We start from the raw sequence: 22,886 nt of genomic DNA, 5'->3' as shown, positions 1-22,886 counted from the left end.
TGTATTGCCACATTTTATATGGCACTCCACCTGTTGCTTTTTTATTACTCCAGTCTCCCAAGAGGTACTTGTGGATGTCTCAGACAGGGTGGGTATTTAACAGCAGTGCTGTAATGGTAAATCTTGGAAGTGCAAGAGGTCATAATGATGACCCCCATGGAAAGTCCAAAATGCAAGGAGCTGTTCTGATCGTACCTGCACAAGAGGGGCAAGGCATTGAGAGCTTGGTATGGTGTAGGCACAGTAAGGACACAGCGTCCTTACTGGGCTGGTTCTGCCACAGCGCCTGCACCACACTGAACTCCAGCTGCCTTGCCTTTTCCCTTTTTGGTAAGTGACCCAGCATGTTCAGAAGGCAGGGCAGGGCAGGGCAGTCCCACCAGCTGCTACTGTTACATCTACAGTAGTAAATCAACTTATTTTCAAATTGTGCGCCAGGGAAATCTTGCTCAAATTGTATTTATAATAAAGGTTAAAGGTAAAAGACCCCTGGACAGTTAAGTCCAGTCAAAGGTGACTATGGGGTGCAGCGCTCATCTTGCTTTCAGGCTGAGGGAGCTGGTGTTTGTCCACAGACAGCTTTCCAGGTCATGTGGCCAGCATGACTAAACTGCTGCTGGCGCAACAGGACACCGTGATGAGTGCCAGAACGCACGGAAACGCCGTTTACCTTCCCTCCGCAGCGATACCTATTTATCTACTTGCACTGGCGTGCTTTCGAACTGCTAGGTTGGCAGCTGGGACAGAGCAATGGGAGCTTACCCCATCACTCAGATTTGAACTGCCGACCTTCCGACCAGCAAGCCCAAGAAGGCTCAGTGGTTTAGACCACAGTGCCACCTGTGTCCCCTAGGTATTTATATAGAAGTGAGTGAAGGATACAGATTTATGGCTAGTCCATCAGGCGAAGTGTCACCAGGCCAGTGGGAGTGAATGGGCTTATTTAAAATAAAATTTGTTCTCTGTTTCTGGCATGACCTGATCTAGAGGTTTGCTGCATTTAAAGCAGCGTAGGTGTGAGAAATGTATCTTAACATTTGATTTATATATAATACCAGAAGAATGTGTAAACCTTGTATAGAATGTAAAGTAAACTTTGTTCCTTTCATATTACATATATCTTTTAATATTCTTTTAGGATTATCATCCAGACCGGCCTGACATTCAGAAATCCATGACAGCTTTCAAAAATCTTTCTGTAAGTTACATAGGTGATAAATGGCAACATACTAGTCTAAACATCATACAAAATAGCGTATCAGAGTCACGAGAGCACTTTGGGTGGGTGTCATGAGGGAACAGTATTTAAAGATGAATCACTATGGAAGAATTTTTAAAAAGATGGTTCCACTGGAAACTCTGGTCTGGGTTCAAGGGACAGACAGTTTATAGGATAAAAGGGGAGTCACATGGTACTACATGAAATACCATGACTCAAACCTTTGCATATAGAAATCTGAGTGAATTCCAGTACTATAAATCCATATAAGGATAAAAGCACCCATGTTGTGGTTGGTCCACATAGCCAGCTTCCTGTTTGATTGTGTGGTGTTAGTCTGCCTACACATCATTCTTCCCATGGATCTCTGGTCAACAGAATTTAAATGTGAACCTGGTCATTCAGAATGCAGAACTAGCAGGTGCTTTTCCTGTTTAAATTAGATATACTCCTCCTGTGCAAATGCTTAATGTAGTAAAGTAGTTTGAGGCAGGCAAACTTGAGAAAGCGTTCTGCAGTTGAGGTTCACAGAGGGGAAAAGAAGCAAACCCCAGTATGCTGAAACTCTTTAAAAAAGTTATTTGTGCTTGAAGTTTCTTGAGCAGCTTCCTTTGTTTAGGATGTTTCACACGTTTCACACACCCTTATATGGCGATAAATGTCCTATATAATGTAATCCTTGGGTTAAAATTGATTGTGTTCTCTATTTACTGAGCACAGTGAATGAAAGGATATATATAGCTCTTTGTAAAATATTTCAGTTGTTAAAAGAGGACAAAAAGAATTGGTAAGAAGTCAAACCAAGTGTTGGAATATTTTGTGTAGAAACAGCTTAAAAACAAAACACTTGAAATGTCAGACTAGGACAGCTAAGTCATTATAACTGATTATACTTTAATAATGTTTTTTCAAGTGCCTATAGGAGCTATATGTTATACATGAAACAGTTAAGTAGAGACAACCCCTACCCATAGCTTGCAGTCTTAATGACACCTTGAGGAAAGGTAAGAGATGGACGTTAAGGGATTTTTAAAAAAAAGTCAAGGGAAAACAAAACTGTTTGGTAACTAGCTGTCCCACTACAGTTGAGGTGCCTCAAGTTTCTATTTTGGCTTCAAGTATAGAAAGGCCTTTAAAGCAGCAATGATACAATGCATAGCAGTCTTAAGTAAAAAAAAAAAAAAAGAGTAGTTGGGATTTGGTGGTCTGGAGAGTTCAAGATGCAGTTACGTCTGTGAGTGTCTCTCCTCTTCTACAGCCAAATCAAATGAAAAGATCCAGGCATGGCACTGAGTAACTGTTGTTTCTGGGCTATTTCAGTTGTGCTTGCATCCTGGCTCATAGTATTTTCTCCTGGTCCAATAGGCACAGTGTCAAGAAGTACGGAAAAGAAAGGAGCTTGAACTCCAGATACTAACAGAAGCTATCCGCTGCTGGGAAGGAGAGGACATTAAAACACTTGGAAATGTTATTTACATGTCACAAGTCATGATTCAGTGTGCTGGAAGTGAGGTAATGCAGCTCTGTTTAAAAGAAAACCCGAAGTGGTTGCCGCCCCCCTGTCGTGCTCGCGGGCCCCTATCCACCCCCCCAACCAGTCCTCCAAAGGGAGAGGACGTGAGGTGTTGCAAGTCACAAGCCAAACGGTAGAAAGCTGCCACCACCTCCTTTCCTGGGTCAACCCTTGAATGGGGTCCAAGGAGGAGAACCCCCCTTCGATATTTACTGGGTTGCCCAGACCTGTGTCACTGTACCGTGACGCAGACAGAAATCCAACAGATAGATGCACCGAGGGTTAGGAACCAGTTTAACTACTCCGGCAAAAGCCTCAAAATACAAAAGGCAAAAGTCCTTTTCCAAATTTCTTGAAAAAGCCACTTAGAAAGCAGAAGCTTGCACATTTTTTCGAAGGTTACAAACAAAACAATAAAAACATTGTACTGTACAATATAGCTAACTAAAACATACTCACAAAGCATCACTAGTTGAAAGCATAGCAAGAAGTCACAAAGTCCGTTCTTCTGGTCAAACACCCTCAGGCAAACACCAGGGCAAGATAGTCTGCAATTTTCATCTCAATTCCCCAAACTTTTATCCTTGAGAATCCCAGGTGGAGAAGGGGTTTAGGGACCAATCATTTCTTTAGGTTAATTACCAATTACCAATGGCTGTATGATGAGACTATATCTCCTGATTGTCAGGAGGCCAGCACAGCTGAACTTTGTTTATGCTCAAAGAACCTTGAGATCAAAAGACTGCTTCTTTGTTCCCATACTTTTCTGACATGTACCAGGCTCTTGAGCTGTAAATTACCCGATACGGAGCCCCCAGCTGCCAGAATTTACAAATCAGATAACATCTCCTTCCTGCCCAAGTCAGGATGCAATTTGATTCACACTTCTAAAGACAGGGAGGTTTGCAGAACCTAGATATCTATTCCCAGAAATCCATAGTTTTAACTACCCCACAATGCCTCACTCTTGCGTGAACCAAAGTTTAACATACTAAGATTTCCCAACTTCACTACACCCCTGGATAATCTTGTTTTTAAAAAATGCCTGGCATGCCTTAATATTACTAAAGTAACAACACATACCAGTGTTTGCGATCATAATATACCATATGAAATTTTCTTTTGTCACTTAATTGTAACTTTGTGTTTTAATGATTCGCCTTCTCTCTCTCTTTTTTTTTAATAAGGAAAAGAATGAAAGATACCTTCTTCTCTTTCCTAACATATTGCTCATGTTGTCCGCCAGTCCTAGAATGAGTGGGTTTATCTATCAGGTAAAACAACTTTTAGTATAACTTTTTCTGCATACTATGTTTCTGTAATCTTTAGCTTTTGGAACATTTGTATCATATCCTCTGCCTGATCCTATAAGGCAGAAGTGGGCAACATTATGTCTGAAGGCCAAAATGACCCTCTAGGCCTCCCTCCATGACCTTAGGACTCCCCCTCCCCCACATCATGCCCCCTTCACCACCCCTTCTTGGCACCCTCAAGTACTTTTGTGTAGCTCAGATGTGGCCTTGAATTGTCATAATGCCTCTTGCTTCGCTGGAGATATATATGTTTGTGGAAATGGCTGACCTTTGTGTGACTGGAATGAAGTCTACCGTACAACAGCAAGAGTCACTTGTTTGTTTGTTTGATTGTTAAATTTCTATACCGCCCTTCATCTTCATCATATAAAAACACCAAAAAGTGCCATAATAGCAAACAAAAACAACACATCTCCACAGTTTAAAATGCTATAGATTGCTTAATTACCATATTTTTCGCTCCATAAGGCGCACCTGACCATAAGGCGCACCTAGTTTTTAGAGGGGGAAATCAAGAAAAAAGGAGCGCGCAGCTCCTGCGGGCTTTTCTACGAGGAGGGAGAAGGGACTGACTGGCTGCATCAGTCCCTTCTCCCTCCTCGTAGAAAAGCCCACAGGAGCCGCGCGGAGCTTGTGTGCGGCTCTTGGGGGCTTTTCCTGCCTGCCTCCCCCCTGCATTCGCTCCATAAGACGCACATACATTTTCCCTTACTTTTTAGGAGGGAAAAAGTGCGTCTTATGGAGCGAAAAATACGGTGGCCAAAGGCCTGGGAGAAGAGGAATGCTTTTGACTGGCATGTCTGTAGATAGATAACGAAGACGCAAGGCAAGCCTTCCTGGGCAGACCATTCCACAAGCAGGGATCCACTGCGGAAAAGGCCCTTTCTCGTGTTGCTGCCCTCTCGTGGAGGAGGCGCACCCCTTTTTTCTGCTTCCACCTCCAACCACCATGAACATACAACCTCTGCAATGTTTTTCACAAGAGAATGTGGTCCTCAATGACTGAAAAAGATTCCTCAGCCTGCTGCTACTGTGGTAGAGGAGGAAGTAAGGAGCATAAAGGCAGAACTGTGGATAGTGAACATAAACCACTCTCCAAGAGCAAGCTGTGTCCCAATCTTTGCTTAACCACCCCCTGGCTCAAAAACAATTCATACATTTGTTTTCATTTACTGAATGTATTTTAGGATTTATCAATGTAAATAAGCTCACAAAAGTTACTGATCTGCTGGGGGCTGGCAGAGAAGAGACAGAGAACTCCCTTCTTTTTGTTTGGCAGAACGCTTGCTTCCCTGCATGCAGTTCCTTGTCACCCATGGCTCCTAGGCTAGTGCTTAAATACAAGGCTGCCATGTTTTTGGATTTTGTTTAAAGAATGGTTTGATATATCTGTTTTTTAGGGGAAATTGCCGCTAACAGGCATGACCATTGCAAAGCTAGAAGACAGTGAAAATCACAGAAATGCATTTGAAATATCAGGTAATGTCCTTGTGCTTCCCTGTCTGGTTCTGTTTGTATCATTTTATGTGACAAAAGCCAGCTTGAAAAAATAAGTCACAAGACAGTTTTAAGTGACCTCTCTCGTCATACTGTTTATAATTTATTCATTTTTAAAATAGTATGTGGGTTTGTTGTTGTTTTCTTTAAAAAGAACTCAAGACAGGCTTTGCCAGTAAAAAAATCAGCAGTATACCAGTAAAATAACAATATGGTCTCGATGCCTGGAATTGTAATCCACTCGATCACTGGGCCAGCAATCACTTCAAGCCTTCATCCTGCACATGCAAGGGGGAAAGTGGGTAGAGGAATAGGAGTATACATGTCAGCCCTGCTCCAATGCCTCCTTCTCCTCCACCCTGATCTTCATAAGTTTTCTGCAGTGCCCATTTGTGTGTCCCTTTCCCTCTTTATATTTTTGTCATCACCTGTCCAGCTGAACACCTGAAAAGGGCTTTAGTGGAAAGGGATTTTAGTGCCTTCACTGCACTCCCCCCCCCAAAGCTCTTGCAAACTGATTGGCTGTTCCAAAAACAGGGGAACAGCAGCTAAAAAGGTCCTTCCCAAAGTCACAGTAAGTCCCGGGTGGGGGGTAGGGCATTTGGAGCAAGGCTTCCTCAGTTGATCCCAGAGAGATTCACTAGAGGAACAGATATTCTGATGGACAGGGCCCAAGTCAGTGGGCGAGGAACACATGGCCCACCATATAATGCTGAACTACAACTCCCATCATCCCTAATCTTTTGCCATGTTGGCTGGGACTGATGGAAGTTGGAGCCCAATAACATCTGGAGGGCCATAGGCTCCCCACCCCTGATTTAGAGTTCCAGAGGTCAAAATCAGCACCTTGATTTGTGCCTGGAAATTATACAGCACAGGTATATTGAGACTTAACACCAGCTAAAACCTGAGCAAGCCATATTCTCTGCTAAGCAGAGTTAGCTGACTGTAGCACTCCAAACAAGAGTGCTGGTTCTTGAAGATGTAGTGGTGATTCTCTGTGAGGTGGCCATCGTTGTGCAGGGGTAGTAGTGGTTCATAGGGAGTAAAGCCCTAAACATCATTTGTATTTGTATTTGTAACCTGCAAACCTCCCATATATTCTGTAACCAAGAATTACTCATCCTTAAAGGGACAAGAGAAATCTTAAGGAATGCTTGTTTAACTGGAAGCATTCTTCTTTTCTCATTCTCAAATTGTGGTAAGGTGATGATGTGGAGGAGACACCAGATTCAGGAGAAGTGTGCTGATCCTTAAGAAGCAGAATATGTTCATTTGTTTGAAACAGGAAAGCATTTTGCCGTGTTGGCTGTTGCTAATGTGAGAATTCAACACAACCACTCTTTCCTTCTGTATTTTCTGTTGGGTTCCAGGAAGTATGATTGAACGGATATTGGTATCTTGTAACAACCAACAAGATTTGCATGAATGGGTAGATCATCTGCAGAAGCAAACCAAAGTGACTACTCTTGGGATGCCTGCTATTAAACCTCATTCTGTGCCATCTCACACGGTAAGAGGCCTTTAGTACCATTGGGTTTAAAATAGGTCATTTTTTCCTGTGTTCCTGGAGACAAACGAATGCATCCTGATAATTGTAGTCCGTGTTGGAGCTGTGTTAAAGTAGGGTATTAATGAAATATTGTGATTTGTTTGGGGGGAAAGAAGCACTTTGTGTTCAGGCACAAAGATAAACCAAACTCTGATTTGTTTTGTTTGCAGCAGGTAGAAGCATTCACATTCAACCATAGCTCATTTTAAGCTATGGTTTAATGTGATGTGCTAACCATACCATAGTGTTAATAGATTGGTAAGTTCCAACAAACCTGTTTTTAAGTCTTACTGCAGCAAATTTAATAACAAAAGCTTACTGGTATAGGGTTATACGTGGCATTCCCTTTTGATTGTTCTTTCTTTGCTTGTGTGATGTTTGTTCATTTTGGCAGCTTCCTTCTCATCCTGTAACACCATCCAGCAAGCATGCAGACAGCAAGCAAATGCCCCTGACTCCAGTATACCACACTCTTCCACATCCTTCACATCATGGGACGCCTCATACCACTATAAACTGGGGACCCCTGGAGCCTCCTAAAACTCCTAAGCCGTGGAGTTTGAGCTGCTTGCGGCCTGCACCTCCATTAAGGCCTTCAGCAGCACTCTGTTACAAAGAGGTGAGCATGTGCAACCCAATGAGAAGTCTAAATTCTTTCCAGGTCAATTCTGTACGGATAACACAAAGGATTCCAGCTGAGATTCAGTTTGCATTGAGTCAGTCACAATTAACCAAGACTGCGCTTTCTAGGCAGTGAGTGGGAATATCTGATTTGACTTTGGGACACCATACACTTTTTCTCTTCAGCCACATTTCTAACTGGAAGAAAGGATGGGGGGAAATATTTAATAGAAAGAGTAATGTTCTTGAAATGATGATGGATCAGACACTAGGGAAAATGTGTCCTGTGTGTTGGTGTATAAAAAGCAAATCCTCCTTCAGCTGCGCTTTCACTGTCTCCAGGCCACTTGCAGTTTTCCTCAGCCAAAATTTAGTATTGTAAAAATAGAAATCGAGACAGCAGGGTTCCTGTTTGCTCTGTTTCTGAATTTGCACAGGCCTTCTGTTTTCACCAGTAGTTTTTGCCCAGCAAATGTCTCTTGTAGTTTAATAGTTTAAACGGGTTTTATTAATAGCAGCTCCTAAAATCGACACACACTCATATCTTTAGAGCAGCAAGATTATATAGGAGTTCAAAATCTTTTTGTCTTGGGGCTTTCCTCCTCCAGTGCAGCTTGGAAGGAAGATTACAACGGAGATTACTTTCAGTGCAAACCATTAGTATTATGTGCAAACAAGGAATCTTGATTTAGAAGAAACAATGGATAGTTGCTCAACAAGCCAGCTTCATATGAAGCTTGGAAACTGAAAGTAAAATTGATGTGTCCATCATACAGGAGCGGACTGGGGGTACATGAGCCCAACACTTCACTTGGGCATATCCACATAGTGATAAGCCATAGTTCAGTGTTAGAGGCAAAGCAGCCCAATGGCTTATAACAGCAAACCACAGTGACCAGATATTGGGCTCATACACTTCCTCCTCTTCTTGGATATTCAGATTCCTTCTCTCTCTTTCTGATATGATCAAACCATAGCTTTCTGTTACATTGGAGCCAGGCAAAATTTGATCAAACTGGGACGTGAGGGAGGAGGAATTGGATATGCATGAGCAAAAGGGCAAGGAGAGACCCAGTGTGCAAACACATTTGACTCAGGCCATTCAGTAGACTTCTGTCATGTTTTTCCACCACTTCCTTGTCCACCTTTTAAACAGATGTCTAGTTTACAGACAGACTAGCATATCTTGGAATTCCTGTAAATTAGCTTGTTTGCTCAGCAGAACTGAAGTGCTCTGTGTCTGTTGGTCTCCTCTTTTCAGCACCCTAATTTAATGCACAGGGTTGTATCATCATCCTATTAGCACAATAACTTCCACCTGTGCATTGGAACTTCTTCTCCCTCTCCTCACTTGTGCATCCCTACCTGCTTTAGGGCTTCTGGAGCAGATTTGGGGGACACACAGGGAGAGGAGGGGGAGAGGAAGTACCTTGGTGGGGGCGGGATGATTTCACTGGATACAGCTGGAAATTTATTATTTGTCAACTGTTGGAAGCCAAGGAAATGTGCTAAGTTGAGCTCTCGAGGCTACATCCACAATAGAAGGCTGTGGCTGGATTTAGACACATCAAAGAAGCGTTTCAGTTTAAAGCGTTGTAAATTTAAACAGGGAAAACAGGTGGAGAAAAATAGGACTCCAAATCGCCATCTGGTGGCACAATGTTATATCGCACATACAACACATATACAGTCATACCTTGGCTCCCGAACACCTTGGGAGTGGAACATTCTGGTTCCCAAACGATCAAAAACCGGAAATGATTATTCCGGTTTTCAAATGTTCTTTTGGAAGCCGAATGTCTGACTGGGATTCTGCGGCTTCCGATTGGCTGCAGGAGCTTCCTATAGCCAATCAGAAGGCACACTTTGGTTTCCGAACATTTCAGAAGTCAAACGGACTTCTGGAACGGATTCCGTTCAACTTCCAAGGTACGACTGTAAATCGCTTTTCTTTATCAGTCTAGCTGAGTCCCATGTGTCAGAAGACCAAAACCGGCTTATCATTTCTCCATCAGATTCTTATGATTCTTATGTTGTGATTTTAAATTGTAGTTATTTATGCAAACTTGATTCTTGTTAGCTACGTTTTGCACTAATATAAAAGTTGAATATAAACATTAATCAATAATGAAAAAACCCCACCATTTTTATTGTTATGTATTTCTCTGCAACAACCCAGAATGGGGAGAAATGGTTCACGTGAATGAGAGTTTGTAATAGTGAATTGCTATTCTATTGGTGTGTTTTGATACCTTGACACAAGTAGGTTTTCACTGTGTTTGTATGTATCTGTGTTTTTTCTCCCTTTTTCTTTTAACTTCAGGATCTCAGCAAAAGTCCCAAAACCATGAAAAAACTACTGCCCAAGCGAAAACCTGAACGGAAACCATCAGAAGAAGAGTTTTCACTGAGAAAAAGTAAGTGTGTTTTGCTGTGTGGGCGAGTGAAAGCTTTTCATTCCTTCTGCTTAGTCCAAAAATCACTGTTGTTAAACAACTGGGAATCAGAATCTTTGCTGATTTACTGCAAACCATTTGGATCTACCACTTGGATCTACCAATACCTTCTGCCCACCCTTGGCTGAAAATCCATAGCGTTCAGCTTAAACTTACAAGGTCATTGGTTATATGGCTTGCTCTTACTTCCTTTCATAAATGCAGGTATAATAAGCTGTACACATCTAAGTCACATTCAGAGCTAGGCCCATTAAAATCAGCAGACTTGAATTAGTCCTGACTAACTTAAAAGTCCATTGATTTCTGCGGATCTAATGTTGAGCATGACTCATTTGGATACAGCTTAATGTTCTGAACGCCAAGGCAGCAGTCACCATTCCACAGCTAGTTGTTGCTAACAGGACTGCCCTGTGATAGGCAAGCGTTTTTACATTATCTCAGCAAGAAATTAACATTTCACACATTTTGTTGCGTTGAATGATACCATGCTGGCGAAGCGGTAGGGTCTAGCAGCACCATACTAGCAACAATAGTCACTGTGCGAAGTCACCTAGGAGAATCACCTAGGGGTATACAGGATTAGTGGAGATAGGTGCTCATGCAGCAGGTCAAGACCCAGGAAGACAGGATGCCATGGCCATGTTGACATAAGACAGTTGATGCTTTCAAAGGTATGTGTATGGGATTGGTGTGCCAGCTGTTGCATCTGTTAATGTTGTCTTGAATTGACCAACACCTTTTTATTTTCTGCAGGTACTGCTGCATTAGAGGAAGATGCTCAGATTCTAAAAGTCATTGAAGCTTACTGCACAAGTGCCAAAACACGCCAAACATTAAATTCAAGTAAGTTTTAGAAAAAACATAAATAACATTACAACTGTCCTATTTATTCAGTAAGCAATATCTCTAGTGGTGACTCCAGCTCTTCTCCTTCATCTTCTTTTGGCTGACAAGTGGCATGTCAAGTGATTATCAGAGAAATGTGCTAAGAATAGCACAGGTAAAAATATTTGCAATGATGTAAATACAGCTTGTTCTGCATAGTGGCGCAAGTTTGGCAGGTGACATTTTGTGGTCGTTTGCACCCCACACTCGGGACAGTTCCAAGATTCAGCCATCGGAGAAGCACTGTAAGGGTCAGGCCTGTGAACAGAGCAGTGACTGCCATGTTTTCATACTGGATTTCTCGAATTAATGCATACTAACATTTTCGTTTTGGATATTTGTGCCAACACTTGTAGTCCATGCACCCATTTGTTTTAGACTTACCCAACTGAAGTCACTGGAAATGCCACAGGGCTATTCTAGAATAAGAGGACTGTAAACTACCATTCTAAACCAGTATTTTCTAAATGTTTGATTGCTAAGGTGTGGTTCGAATTGGAGGCACACTTCAAGTGACACTCAGAAAGATAAATGTGCATTTTCTCAGTCAGCTCTTAGAATAGGGAACAGAGATCCTTCTTTCAACTTTGCAGAGGCAACCCATTTAATAGCCTTCTGCCATTTCCGTTGTCTAATCAGCCAAGTTTCAGAGATAGTGCCTTTCCGCTCCAACGTGGGTTGTGATAGGCATTTCCTGTACATCCTTACTTCCTCTGTTTGGGATGATGTCACTCCTCACATAATGGAGAAAGAAGATATATAAGTTGTCTAAGGACTGTCTTCTCTGAGAGGTATAAAGTAGTGCATGCAAGGCACACATCACAATCTCTCGTGCTACAGTTTGGAAATTGCTGCCATAAGCATTTCAGCCCTACTCTAACCTTTCCACTTCTGGAGTAATATCCTTACAAACTTGGTAGATTGTCATGGTTTTGTATGTTAGCACAGATGATGCTGAAGCCCATCCTAAATGTTCATTTATTGATGCAGCAAGTCTTAAAAAACTATTAATTGTGCATAAAACTTGTGTCTAGGAACAGGTGATCTTCAATACCCTAAGTCAAAAATTTTCTTTTTAAGAATGGTTAAGTGTTGATTGTAGGGCATCATATTCAGTGAGATGTGCATTTTTTCAAAGGCATTTAAGAGACATTTAGTTTTACTTTTTTAAAAAAAGGTAACGGGGCATAAACAACTAATAGCAGTTTAAATTTTTTTTTGTTACAGATATCAATAATTCCCCTTTATTCCAGAAAAAAATATATGTATTTTTGTAAATACCTGTATGTTGAGCAAAGCTGCTGTTTTCAATTACTCAGATATATATCCAACTTACACTGTGTCTTGAGGACCCAGGTTATTTAATCTTAAACAAGGCTGCAATGGTGGAGATCCTCTATTGTAAGTAAAGCATTGCACCTATCAGGAGAATCTGCCAGCATGTATCACATCTACATAAGGGAATAAAATACTCTTTGGTTTATTCCAGTTTGCACAGTTTTGCCATTAGTCTATAAAACTAGTTTACAATCTATATTTCCATGCTCCAAATTCGTCAAATAGTTTGCTATTGGCAGAAATCAATGTAGACATTGGTTTGGGTTTTGTCTATTCAAACTTCTTACATTTAATCAGGTTTTCAGCAACATGTATTGTTGAGAATATCTAATGCCAGTGCCAGTCTTACTAGACTGGGAGCTAAGACTCTCATGCTGCTTGCTGCTTTGGATCATTAATCAGAGGTCATACATGTCCACCAATAACTGAAATTTGACCTGTTTAATTCTTAGGAATTTATTGTAGGACTACTTTTTAGTCTTTTCATATTTAGATTTTCTGGTTAGAACCTTTATGAAAAGGTTCGTAATGTTTGTAAGCCACGGTATCAAATCGTTGGTGCTGTGTTATGTCTTTGTGCTGTTACGTTTAGGCTGTTTTAATCATTCTTTTCTAAAATCAGACTTTATTCTAGTCCTACAATTGTTTTGAAGTGGCAGCTATTACGTTTCTATGGGCGATTGCACTAGGGTGGGATCAGATAAATTGCTGATGTTTTGAATGGCACAACTGTGCTCAGTTGGTGTTTGTCATTATTTTTATAAGAAAAAAACACAAAGTGAAAAGAAGTGTTTTGTGAAGCATATTTTTTTTTTTTAGTTTATGCAACAGTGTGTTTACGGAAGCTCACAGCTGGTACAAAATGTATTTTGCTTTTTTGCCGTTTCCCCCTTTCTATGTATATTTTGTAAATATACATAGTGCAATAAATTTCATTGCATACATCAAAAAATCTGCAGCTTTTATTTGCATTTATCTGCAATGAAAATAAAGGTAATAGCTATTAGATGCACGGCTTCTTTTTTTCAAGGCTGCTGATATTGTTAAAATTATATTTGTTTTTGTTTTTTAAAATTATCTGCCCAGGTGTAATTTAACAGGAATTGGCAGAAGGAACAGGATTTGGCCTTGTGCTTTAGGAATGAGGCCAAGTATAGATGTAATGCTTCTCAGTCTCTTGTGTGTGGTTTAGGAGACTGGGAAACGTGTGTGCCTGCATCAGACTCGAGAGGACATGCAATAGCTAAATAGGCCCCTTTAGCACAACACCATTTCTTTGTTTCCAGTCTGTCCTCACCTCTGTGTTCACATCCTGACTGTTCCTCATAGTGCAGGTCTGCAATTCCGTTAGTAGCACCGTCCATCTCTCATTTTGGAGGTGTTGCTTCTGGAAATGCACATTAACTATGGCCAGGGGATAGGGGAACCCCCTTGCCCTGGAAATCTGTGGCATCAGAGGTAGGACAGAAGTCTTTTCTCTCCAATGGAAAAGCACACCCCATGTTTTGTGAAAGGCTTTTGGGAGATGGGCATGAAAAGGAAAATGGCTGGCCACCAGGGTTTCTGCCTCTGCCCCTCTTCTCCTTCTAGTTAAACCATGTCTTCAACTCTGTGTGCTCTATGCTGCTTTCAGGGCAATAAAAGCATTTTTCTAAGGGCCTTTCCACACAATCAATCTGTTGTGCAGCAAATGTGTATTTGCTTCTTCTTTTGAGTATAGTTCACACATCTTCTGGAAGGAGGTATATTACTTTTGAGGGGAGACTGCAGAGAAGCAGTCCTTTCCTGCGGAGATCTATTGCAATTGCCAAATGGAATTTGGTTGCATAGGCATCACAGGTCCCAGGATTTGTTTTATTACATTTAGGGATTATTATCATGCTCGTCACTAACGCTCCTACTGAATATTATTCTCCTCTAGTTAGTGCCTGCATCATTCTTTAATCCCTTAAGAGAGAGAGAGATTGAAAACATTTATTCAGTTTCCATACTTTTTTGCTGGGGTTGTTCAGCATAGGAGTGCTAATCTAGCATATTTGTGTTTTAGAAAGTTTCCTCATCTTCCTCTCCCAGCAAAAAAGACAATGGCCACCCACTCACACCCACCTCACCGCACAGTTCTTGATGCTGGAGCACCAGCTATTAGTGTCACTAATATTCATCTTTTCTCTTCCATGTGGCAAGGCTACCCGGCCTTTGCGATGTGGACAAAATATTGAATATTCATTGAATAGCGACTTAGAGAAACATTGCCCACAGCCTAAAATGCCACCGATAAGGGCATGACTCCATTCACTGATCATGTGAAAAGGTCCTTAAGTATTGTTGAAAACAAGTGGGAAGAGCAGCAGGTGGAGCCCAGCTTCCCTTGTAAGCCCTGGGTTAGTTTGTTTTTAACGTCTGTATGAATGGTCTGCGATCACTTGTAGGGAAATCCATGTGTGCCACAATGTGCACACGGTGCTTCTGTGTGTACAGTTTTCTTCCCTCCATTGAAGCAAATAGAGAATCTGTGGGAGCGACAGATTTGGGGGGCCCTCTTCACATGTCCAGTCTGCAGCATGGTTGATGATGGAAAGGGCAGCGCCACAGCAGCAGCTCCGGCGTTACATTTGCCTAACACATCAACCCATATGACCATGGCTATTTTGACTAAGCTGCTACAAACCTCCTCTGATGTGGGGTGTTCAGATGTGTTGGTGCTGCTGAACTGGCTGCAGCTGTACAAAACATTGCTTGTGCAAGCAGCTGCGTGTGGCTGTACGTAATTATTTCCAGAGGGTACCAAACCCAGAGATTGCACATGTGAATTGGGCCTTAGCTCCTACATGGGTTTTCGTTCCCTGGATCAGACTGATCCAATACTTGCTATGTTAGGTGTCTGTACAGTTAGTGAGCCTTCTGTTTCTCTTGAGAATCCAGTTTTGCATCACTTTAAGATTCTCCTTTATTTTTCAAGCTAAATCTTCTGGGGCCAAGTTTTTCCTTCCACGGGCATGGTTTGGAATAGTTCCTGTGGAGAAATGGCATTTCTCACATAGTCTCCCAGAAAAGTCTTTGTGTGGGATGGTAGAGTGCTGACAGCTCCTTGTTACTAATTTCAACCCCCCCCCCCAAGTAGTTCTCCATGGGAAGACTAGGGCTGGGCGATGTCAGCTTTTCAACATCATGATGTATCACCAGCCAAACATCACAATATAGTGAGACATCATGATGTTGAAAAGTGGAGGGAGGAACAAACTGCATCTGCCCTGGTTCTGCGAGGGAGCGGTGGTGCCTCAGGTCCCTCAGCCTTGTGGGGTTGGGGTCAATGCAGCTCGTTCCTTCTTCCAGGCGCTGGTGGCGGCGGAGTCAGGCACAGGCAAGCCTCACCCGTGATATGCCACCGAGTGAAGATGCCATCGCACTCTGGTCCTCAAACCGGTCCTAGGTGATGTATCAGTACATCGCCCAGGCCTAACCAAGGCCCTCTCATGAAGGACAATATGGCTGAAATCCACTTATAAGGGGGAAGTGATTTAGAGGTAGCGAATAATAAAGTGGGCACATAGACTTAGATCAGTGACAGCTGAACTCCACTTAAATCCAGAATACTTTAAACATTTTATTTTTAAAAAATGTCTGATTTGGTTTACATTTAGATTGGCTTTATAGCACTTTTCAGAAGACTTTTCTTCTGGAAATGCAAAACAGCAGATCCGTAAGAAATCTTTTCATTAAAAAAACCAATAGAGACTGCTCTTTTGATACATTAGTCTGTGCTTCCACTTATTTTCATTTTTAAATACCCAATTTTAACCAGAGTAATTGGTCCTAATAGCATTAAAATGAATCTGCAAGCAGAAGCACCTTCTAAATGTGACTGTGGGTTGGACCCAGACTTTGATGCAATCTTGTACACCTTTACCTGGGAGTAAGTCCTGTAAGCTTACTTCTGGGAAGACACACATAGGATTGTGCTGCCGGTCATGCTTGGAGTAGGTCCATTGAAATCACTGGAACTTACTCTTAAGTCCCATGGATTTAAATGGGTGTCCTCTAGGAAAGTCTCAAGTCTGTATCCAAGCCAACCAAAACAAATTCAGATTCTTATTGTGACAAATGTCTTTTCTTTTTTTAAAAAAAATGTAATTTGTACATAAAACCCAGCCAAAATAAGGACAGCAAGATTTGGTGCCTTTTTAACAATATTTTCTCTTTTCCTTTTCTTCCCGTCACCTTTTGCTTTTGTTTTCATGTGTTTTGGTTGTGGCTTATCCTGTATGTTCTCCTCCTCATCCCACCTTTGCCTGTCTACATCCACCATTTCATTTCACCCCATACATCCTTAGCATGGCAAGGCACTGACCTGATGCATAATCACGTCTTGGCTGATGATGACCAATCAAGTCTAGACTCCTTGGGTCGTCGCAGTAGCCTTTCTCGTTTGGAGCCTTCCGACCTCTCTGAAGACTCTGACTATGACAGTATATGGACAGCCCATAGTTACAGAATGGGGTCTACATCTCGTAAGAGCTGTTGCTCATATATCTCTCACCAGAACTAATGCACTTCTGAGCTTTTCTTAACAAATGCTTGTTGTATCACAGCCTGCTTTTCTTAGATGTTTTCTTGCAGTTCCTTGTCTCTTTTAATGTGATATTTTAACAACCTTTGGGGTGGGGGAAAACCAATTTCTGATACTACAGTCACACCTTGTTGGGATACACTAATAGGATCTCTTTTTTATATAAAGATTGGGAGCATTGATATGTAGCTATGAATGGTCTAGTTTTTGTTTGGTTTTTAAGTTTCGGTGTAGCCATAACACTTATTTCCTTTCCCCCTTCCCAGCCCCATTTTTACAGCACATGGCTCGTATTCTGTGAAGCAACACTTGTGCCATCTGTATGGAAATCCATTTAGCCTTACAGTGTTTAGGTTGGTGTGTATTAACAATAAAGCAGGGAAAACCAAACACAACAACTGCATAAATGTACAAGGAAAATCCCAGAGAGTTGTATATGCAGTTAACTCTGTGTATTCGTTTTCGAAGAGCAAACCAAGTGTGTTACTATCCTGCCTACAGTTCTTAAAAAGCTGGGAGAACCACATATATGTTTAAAAAGTTGAGCAAGCATGGGATGGTTCACAATTGTAAAATACTGTTCCGATAACTGTTGGCAAGGTGAAGTTCACTGCCGCTTTATGCCTACAAGTCAGAGAGTTCTGCAGCTAGCTCTGCACATCCATCAGGGATTTGGATTTGTTTCCTTTAACAGCAGACCCTTCCTTCCCCTATCTTCACAGCAGACCAAGTTTGATACTTAAGGGAATTTCAAAAGCAGTTTTCAGCACAGCTGCCTGGTGTGACAAAAAGAATGTCAGTGCGCTGAAGGCTTCGTAAGCTCCTGTGTCTAAAAAAGCTCTCTGGCCTGTGGCTGATAAGTTATAAGGCAATGTTAACCAATACATGTGCAACAGTAAATCATTACTTTCTGCGGTAGGAAGGAATTCCTAAATTTTATTTGACGATAAAAACACTTGCTAAGATTCCTTTTTAAAAATGTCCAGTTTTTGGAAGTGCCATGTCTCTCCCTGTTGACTTTTTGAAATTCGTTCAGCTCTCCAGATCTTTCTTATGTCTGCAATTGCATGTAACTACAGTAGTACCTCGGAAGTTGAATGCCCTGCGACTCAAACGTTTTGGCTCCTGAACGCAGCAAATCCGGAAGTGAGTGTTCCGGTTTGTGAGCGTTCTTTGGAACCCAAACGTCCGACACGGCTTCCGATTGGCTGCAGCCAATCGGAAGCCATGCCCTGGTTTCTGAACATTTTGGAAGTCAAATGGACTTCTGGAACAGTTTCCATTTGACTTCCGAGGTATGACTATAAGTCTATTAATTTGTTTCATAAGCACACTTTTCATTTGGATTAATAGTACCCAGGGCTGCTTTTTCAGCCAGAACTCACCAGAAATCAGTCTCTGAACTCCTCAGGTGGGGGCCATTGCTGTTATAAGAGAGGTGCTCATTTGTGAGTTCTGACACCTCTTTTTCTAGAAAAATAACACTGATAGTACCATTGAATACTTTGAGATACTTTTTTGTATTATAGGAGCCCAATATACTTTTTGGGGAGCTCTGTTTTGCAGATAAAATTACTAGGAAATGTAATCTAAAATAAAACAACAAAGAATCAGAATTGCTATTAGAAACTGGCAACTTCTTTCCCCCTAGGATGCTGAAACTACTGTACTCACTGTCCTAACATCATTCTTTGAATAAATTAAACCAAGCATAATGTTCTATTACTGCTTTCTAGAAACTTAACCATAAAAGATTATGACTCCTCAGATGACAACAAACATCTATGCAGGTAATCTTTAGTTTCCACTGCTTAATGGCTGAACAGGATACAATGGGCCTAAGGAACAAACAAACTAACCAACCCAGTAGATGTAAAATTACTTGCACTTAACTTTAAGCAATTTATGAATAAATGTCCCCAAACTGAAGCACTCAAGAGAGGATTGTTAGCAATGAAATAGCATGGACCTGTTTCAGCTGCACCTAATTCAACGGCCAGCCGATGGTCCAGTTTTGGCTGGAGAGAGAGAGGGAGGTTTACTTCAGGTCAAATGGTGTGGAAGGCAAGACACTGCTTGCAGTCTGGCCCCACTTAACCAGTAAGCTACCTGCTGCTACAGCCTTGACTTAATACCAGCATTTCATTGTAGTTGCTCTACCTTTGCCCATCCCTAAGGCTGCAGAGAGTAACATGAGGAACCGTATGCAGCATAGCAGTATCCCAGAGGGATCAGCCAGGAGCACCAATCTACAGAGCTGTTAGCTGCTGTTTTACTGGGGATTGAGTCACTTTCTAGCTCCCGCTGCACCCTTGTGGTAGCAACAGGAGGCTTATGCTGCAGTTCCAGTGGTTTATAGGATTCGGCTCAAGTTTTGAGTAGGGAAATGGCAGGGGTGGGTTTTCTTAGCACACTACATTCGGAACATCTTCCTTTTCAAAATGTTGCCCCTTCTGGAATGCTTTCCTTCCTTGGGGGAAAATATATAGGGTACTCATGCACATATACCACAAGTGCAGAAGCAGCTGGAAGGAGGCAGCTTGAGTCAAAATGGCCAGGTCTCTGTTGCCCTTCATAAAAACAAAAAAGGTAAACCAGGAAACTGTTCAAACATGTCTGCTGCATAAAGCCTAATTTGACCCTGAGAATTCTCAAAGCTCAGTTTAAAAGCAAAACAGACAACATTGAAGGCATAAATTTAAGCAATCGTGTTCTGGCTTTTAGACAATAGATGTTTCTTACAGTGGCTGAAAGCTTTTTAATTGATTCTGTTGCTCTCAAGATAATGTATTATGGATATGGTATACCATGGTTTCCTTGGAACTCCCCCCCTTCTCAGAATTATGTTTAACTAATTTTGAATATCCAAAGCTCTGAAAAAATTGCCACCATTAATTATTACAAGAGCTGCGAACCATCAGAACAATGGAGTCTTGTTACGGTAATTTTCTTTGGTTTAACCATGCCATTAAAAGGTCCTTATCAGTGTTCTCACTGTGGCAGACTGCTGGCTTTTGTGAATGGATCAGAAGTGTTAATGCAACCAGCGTTAAAAAATAATTATAATAATAATAATCCAGTGTTAAAATGGTGGTATTCAGCCCAAAGTTTTAGTGTTTTATTTTTGTGAAACTTAAATGATATTAATAATGGTACCTAATGTTATACAATCTGTAAGATAAGTGTGTACAGTTAGTATTAAAATGAAGGCGTACAGAATTTGAATTAGAATGTTAGGTGTGAGCCATTGTCAGTCCCTTTCACACAGCTTAAATGATACTGCCATTCAATAAGTATTTGCTATAAGGTGACAGTAAGCTATTATTAATTGTGTGTTTTGCATAATCATGCCAAAACACAATAAAATGTGTATATAGTGATGTTTTAAAAAAGAACAAATATATATATTGTTCATTTCATTTGTGAATGGGAGAAGCCATCTTTAGTAAGTTACTGACTTTTGAAGACAATTATAATAGATGTATATCTGAATGTGCATTGTATTGTACAGTTTGCATTTTCTTGTTTGTGGTGGCATATAACAACTGCGTGTTTTCTTTTTGTTTTTTTAAAAAAAGGTTTCTGTTATGTACAGTTGAAATAAATTTTGCATTTACTAGCCTATGCCTTTAATATTAAAATTATTATGCTCTGAAAAGGGCAGCTTTTTATAATTTCTTTTAAAAAATATTCCTTTTGGATGTAGTCAAGCAATATGGAAGCCAAGCACTAAACTAAAAGTGTTTCATTTAGGGCCTGGGTGTGTGTATATGTAACACCTTTTGTGCTCTGATGAATTATTTCACACAGATTTTGCTTTATGTAGGGTTTTAGCTTTCTAAAAATGACAACAACCACCCTGTAAAGTTCTAAATTTCCAGTTATTTGCTATTTATAGAACATGGCTCTGGTACTACTGTAGTTGCGTTTCATTGTGTGCAGTGGGTGACCTCAGGTTGTGGGTGTTCATCTGCATCAAATGTGTCTTTCTAGATTAGATGGGAAACATCAGCTGTGTATGCAGATTTTATTTGCTGGATCAGGGTACCCATGATTCAATACATTTTAATAAGGTAGTGTTATTTGGCAGGGAGCATGCTTAAGTGACTTAAAGAAAAAATTAGTGAGAAATGTCTCAGATGTTTTCAGGGTATTTGTTTACACATTTGGAGCTCTGTTGTGTAGGCTGATCAATAGTATAAATAGCAGCAGATCCAGTGGGGCATCCCAGGTGAGTGAGGGACCTTTCTGATGTGGCGGTGCTCTGGCACCCATGAGAAGTGACTAGATTTGGATAGAGCATATATCCATCCACTGGCTCTTGAGAGCCACAGAATTTTCAACGAGGTACCTGGATTTTCAAAAAGTAAATTTGTGTGATGTTGTTGTTCTTAAACATTGTCATTGTTTGAACTAAGTAAAATACTGGAAAAGGTCCTGCTATGTAAATATTTGTATTGTTACTGCTATGTTGGCAATTCATCTGAACTAATCACGACTGCTTTTTTCCCTACTGAGCATCCATATCAGTTAGGGATTTATGAGCAGGTCTCTTTCTGAAGTAAGTATTCCTGTGTCATTCCTTAAAACTCCAAAAAAAAAAAAAAAAAAAAAAAGGGAAACAATGTGCACTTTCCTCTGACTTCCTTTGCCAAAATACAGGAGCTAATACTGTAACTTTGTAACATTGGAGTTTTGTGTCTCTTAAGACTGCAATCTTGTATATGCTTACTTAGGAATTAAGTCTCATTGGATGGCAAAATTTTCTTCTGAGTAAAATGAGGATCAGGCTATAAGTCTGTTTTAACAGATTTTTATTTCAGTAGTTCCCTGAAATAATTTATTGACTTGGTTAGCATGTAATGCTAAGCCATGGTTTATTAAATCACATTTTTCTATTGTCCAAACAATAGAATCTTAATCTTGGTTTGTTAACCATCTTAACCTTGGTTTGTTAATCATGAACAAGCTCATGCTCATGAGGCTTGGTTTATTATTGGTTTATAAACCTTGGTTGATATTAACCATGGTTTAGCATTACGTGTGAACTCAGACATTGAGGTTTTTTATGCTCATCACTTGTTCTTGGTAATAAAGAATATTGGTCATTGTCTGTGACGTAAAATGATTTATGACATGCTTGTTTAGCTACATAAATTTTCAGTGCATTTCCATATGCAAATATTGACAGTATAAAACTGAAGAATAATAGGATGGGTGGTAAGGTGGGAGCAACAGCTAAAGGAATAAAATGCAGAAAAGTGTTATGTAAACACCTAATGTTGAAAACAGAGATAAAGAAATTTTATTTAGAAGTGAACATGAAGCTTAATTGTAACAGTAATCCATGGTATTGGCCTTAAAATAAAGCACAATTAAATATTTTCCCTTTATTAGTTTGAATATTGCAAAGCATAAACAACTGACTTCATAAATACAAGGTCTCAAATCCGAAGTTATTCTTTTGTTAATGTAAACATCAGTGATTTCCTGCAGCACCTCACATCATGATCCACACTACTTCCAAGAGTCCCCCATCTGCCAATAGCATTTATTGGGTTGGGCAGGTAGGGGTCGGTAGTGGGAGATGGGGAATTCCTCCTCCATGAACTGTGTTCCTTTCAGGGAAGGAAAATTAAGACCCAAGCCAATAAAATGTTCTGTTAATGGTTGACTCAACTAATTAATATTTTGCCAGGTGACACTTGCCAGTCAATTTTCACTCTGAAATGCAACACTTGTAGGTTTTTGGCTAAAGGTATTCAGAAGCAGACTTTCAATATGAGCAGTACTGTTGTGTATATTGTTTTAGTTCCAAAAGCATACCCAAATGCTTCATCAGCTTTGTATTGTGCTAGGGAAATCCAATTAACTTAAGTAAACACAGTTAAAACTCTTCAGATGTTTTCCGGTTAAGCCGGCAGG

The 22,886-nt window shown here is 40.7% G+C and overlaps 1 protein-coding gene across 4 annotated transcripts in view; it reads left to right on the top strand.

Annotated features, from left to right (window-relative positions):
• ARHGEF7 (Rho guanine nucleotide exchange factor 7) overlaps positions 1 to 22,886 on the top strand; it is an 82,652-nt gene that overhangs the window by 46,190 nt on the left and 13,576 nt on the right. For 3 of the 4 annotated variants that reach the window (XM_028728119.2, XM_077927670.1, XM_028728120.2), the window contains exons 11-18: positions 1,139 to 1,198; positions 2,585 to 2,731; positions 3,920 to 4,006; positions 5,446 to 5,524; positions 6,916 to 7,055; positions 7,489 to 7,713; positions 10,039 to 10,132; positions 10,925 to 11,014. In XM_028728119.2, the coding sequence (XP_028583952.1) occupies positions 1,139 to 1,198; positions 2,585 to 2,731; positions 3,920 to 4,006; positions 5,446 to 5,524; positions 6,916 to 7,055; positions 7,489 to 7,713; positions 10,039 to 10,132; positions 10,925 to 11,014 (922 nt within the window). Of the gene's footprint in view, positions 1 to 1,138; positions 1,199 to 2,584; positions 2,732 to 3,919; positions 4,007 to 5,445; positions 5,525 to 6,915; positions 7,056 to 7,488; positions 7,714 to 10,038; positions 10,133 to 10,924; positions 11,015 to 16,725; positions 16,903 to 22,886 lie in introns of all 4 variants that reach the window. The other variant, XM_028728118.2, reaches the window with a different exon arrangement.

This window comes from Podarcis muralis, chromosome 4, assembly GCF_964188315.1.
Source record: "Podarcis muralis chromosome 4, rPodMur119.hap1.1, whole genome shotgun sequence".
NCBI classification, from domain to species: domain Eukaryota; kingdom Metazoa; phylum Chordata; class Lepidosauria; order Squamata; family Lacertidae; genus Podarcis; species Podarcis muralis.
Note: the sequence above shows the minus strand (reverse complement) of the source record. Positions and strands in the feature narration are given on the sequence as shown.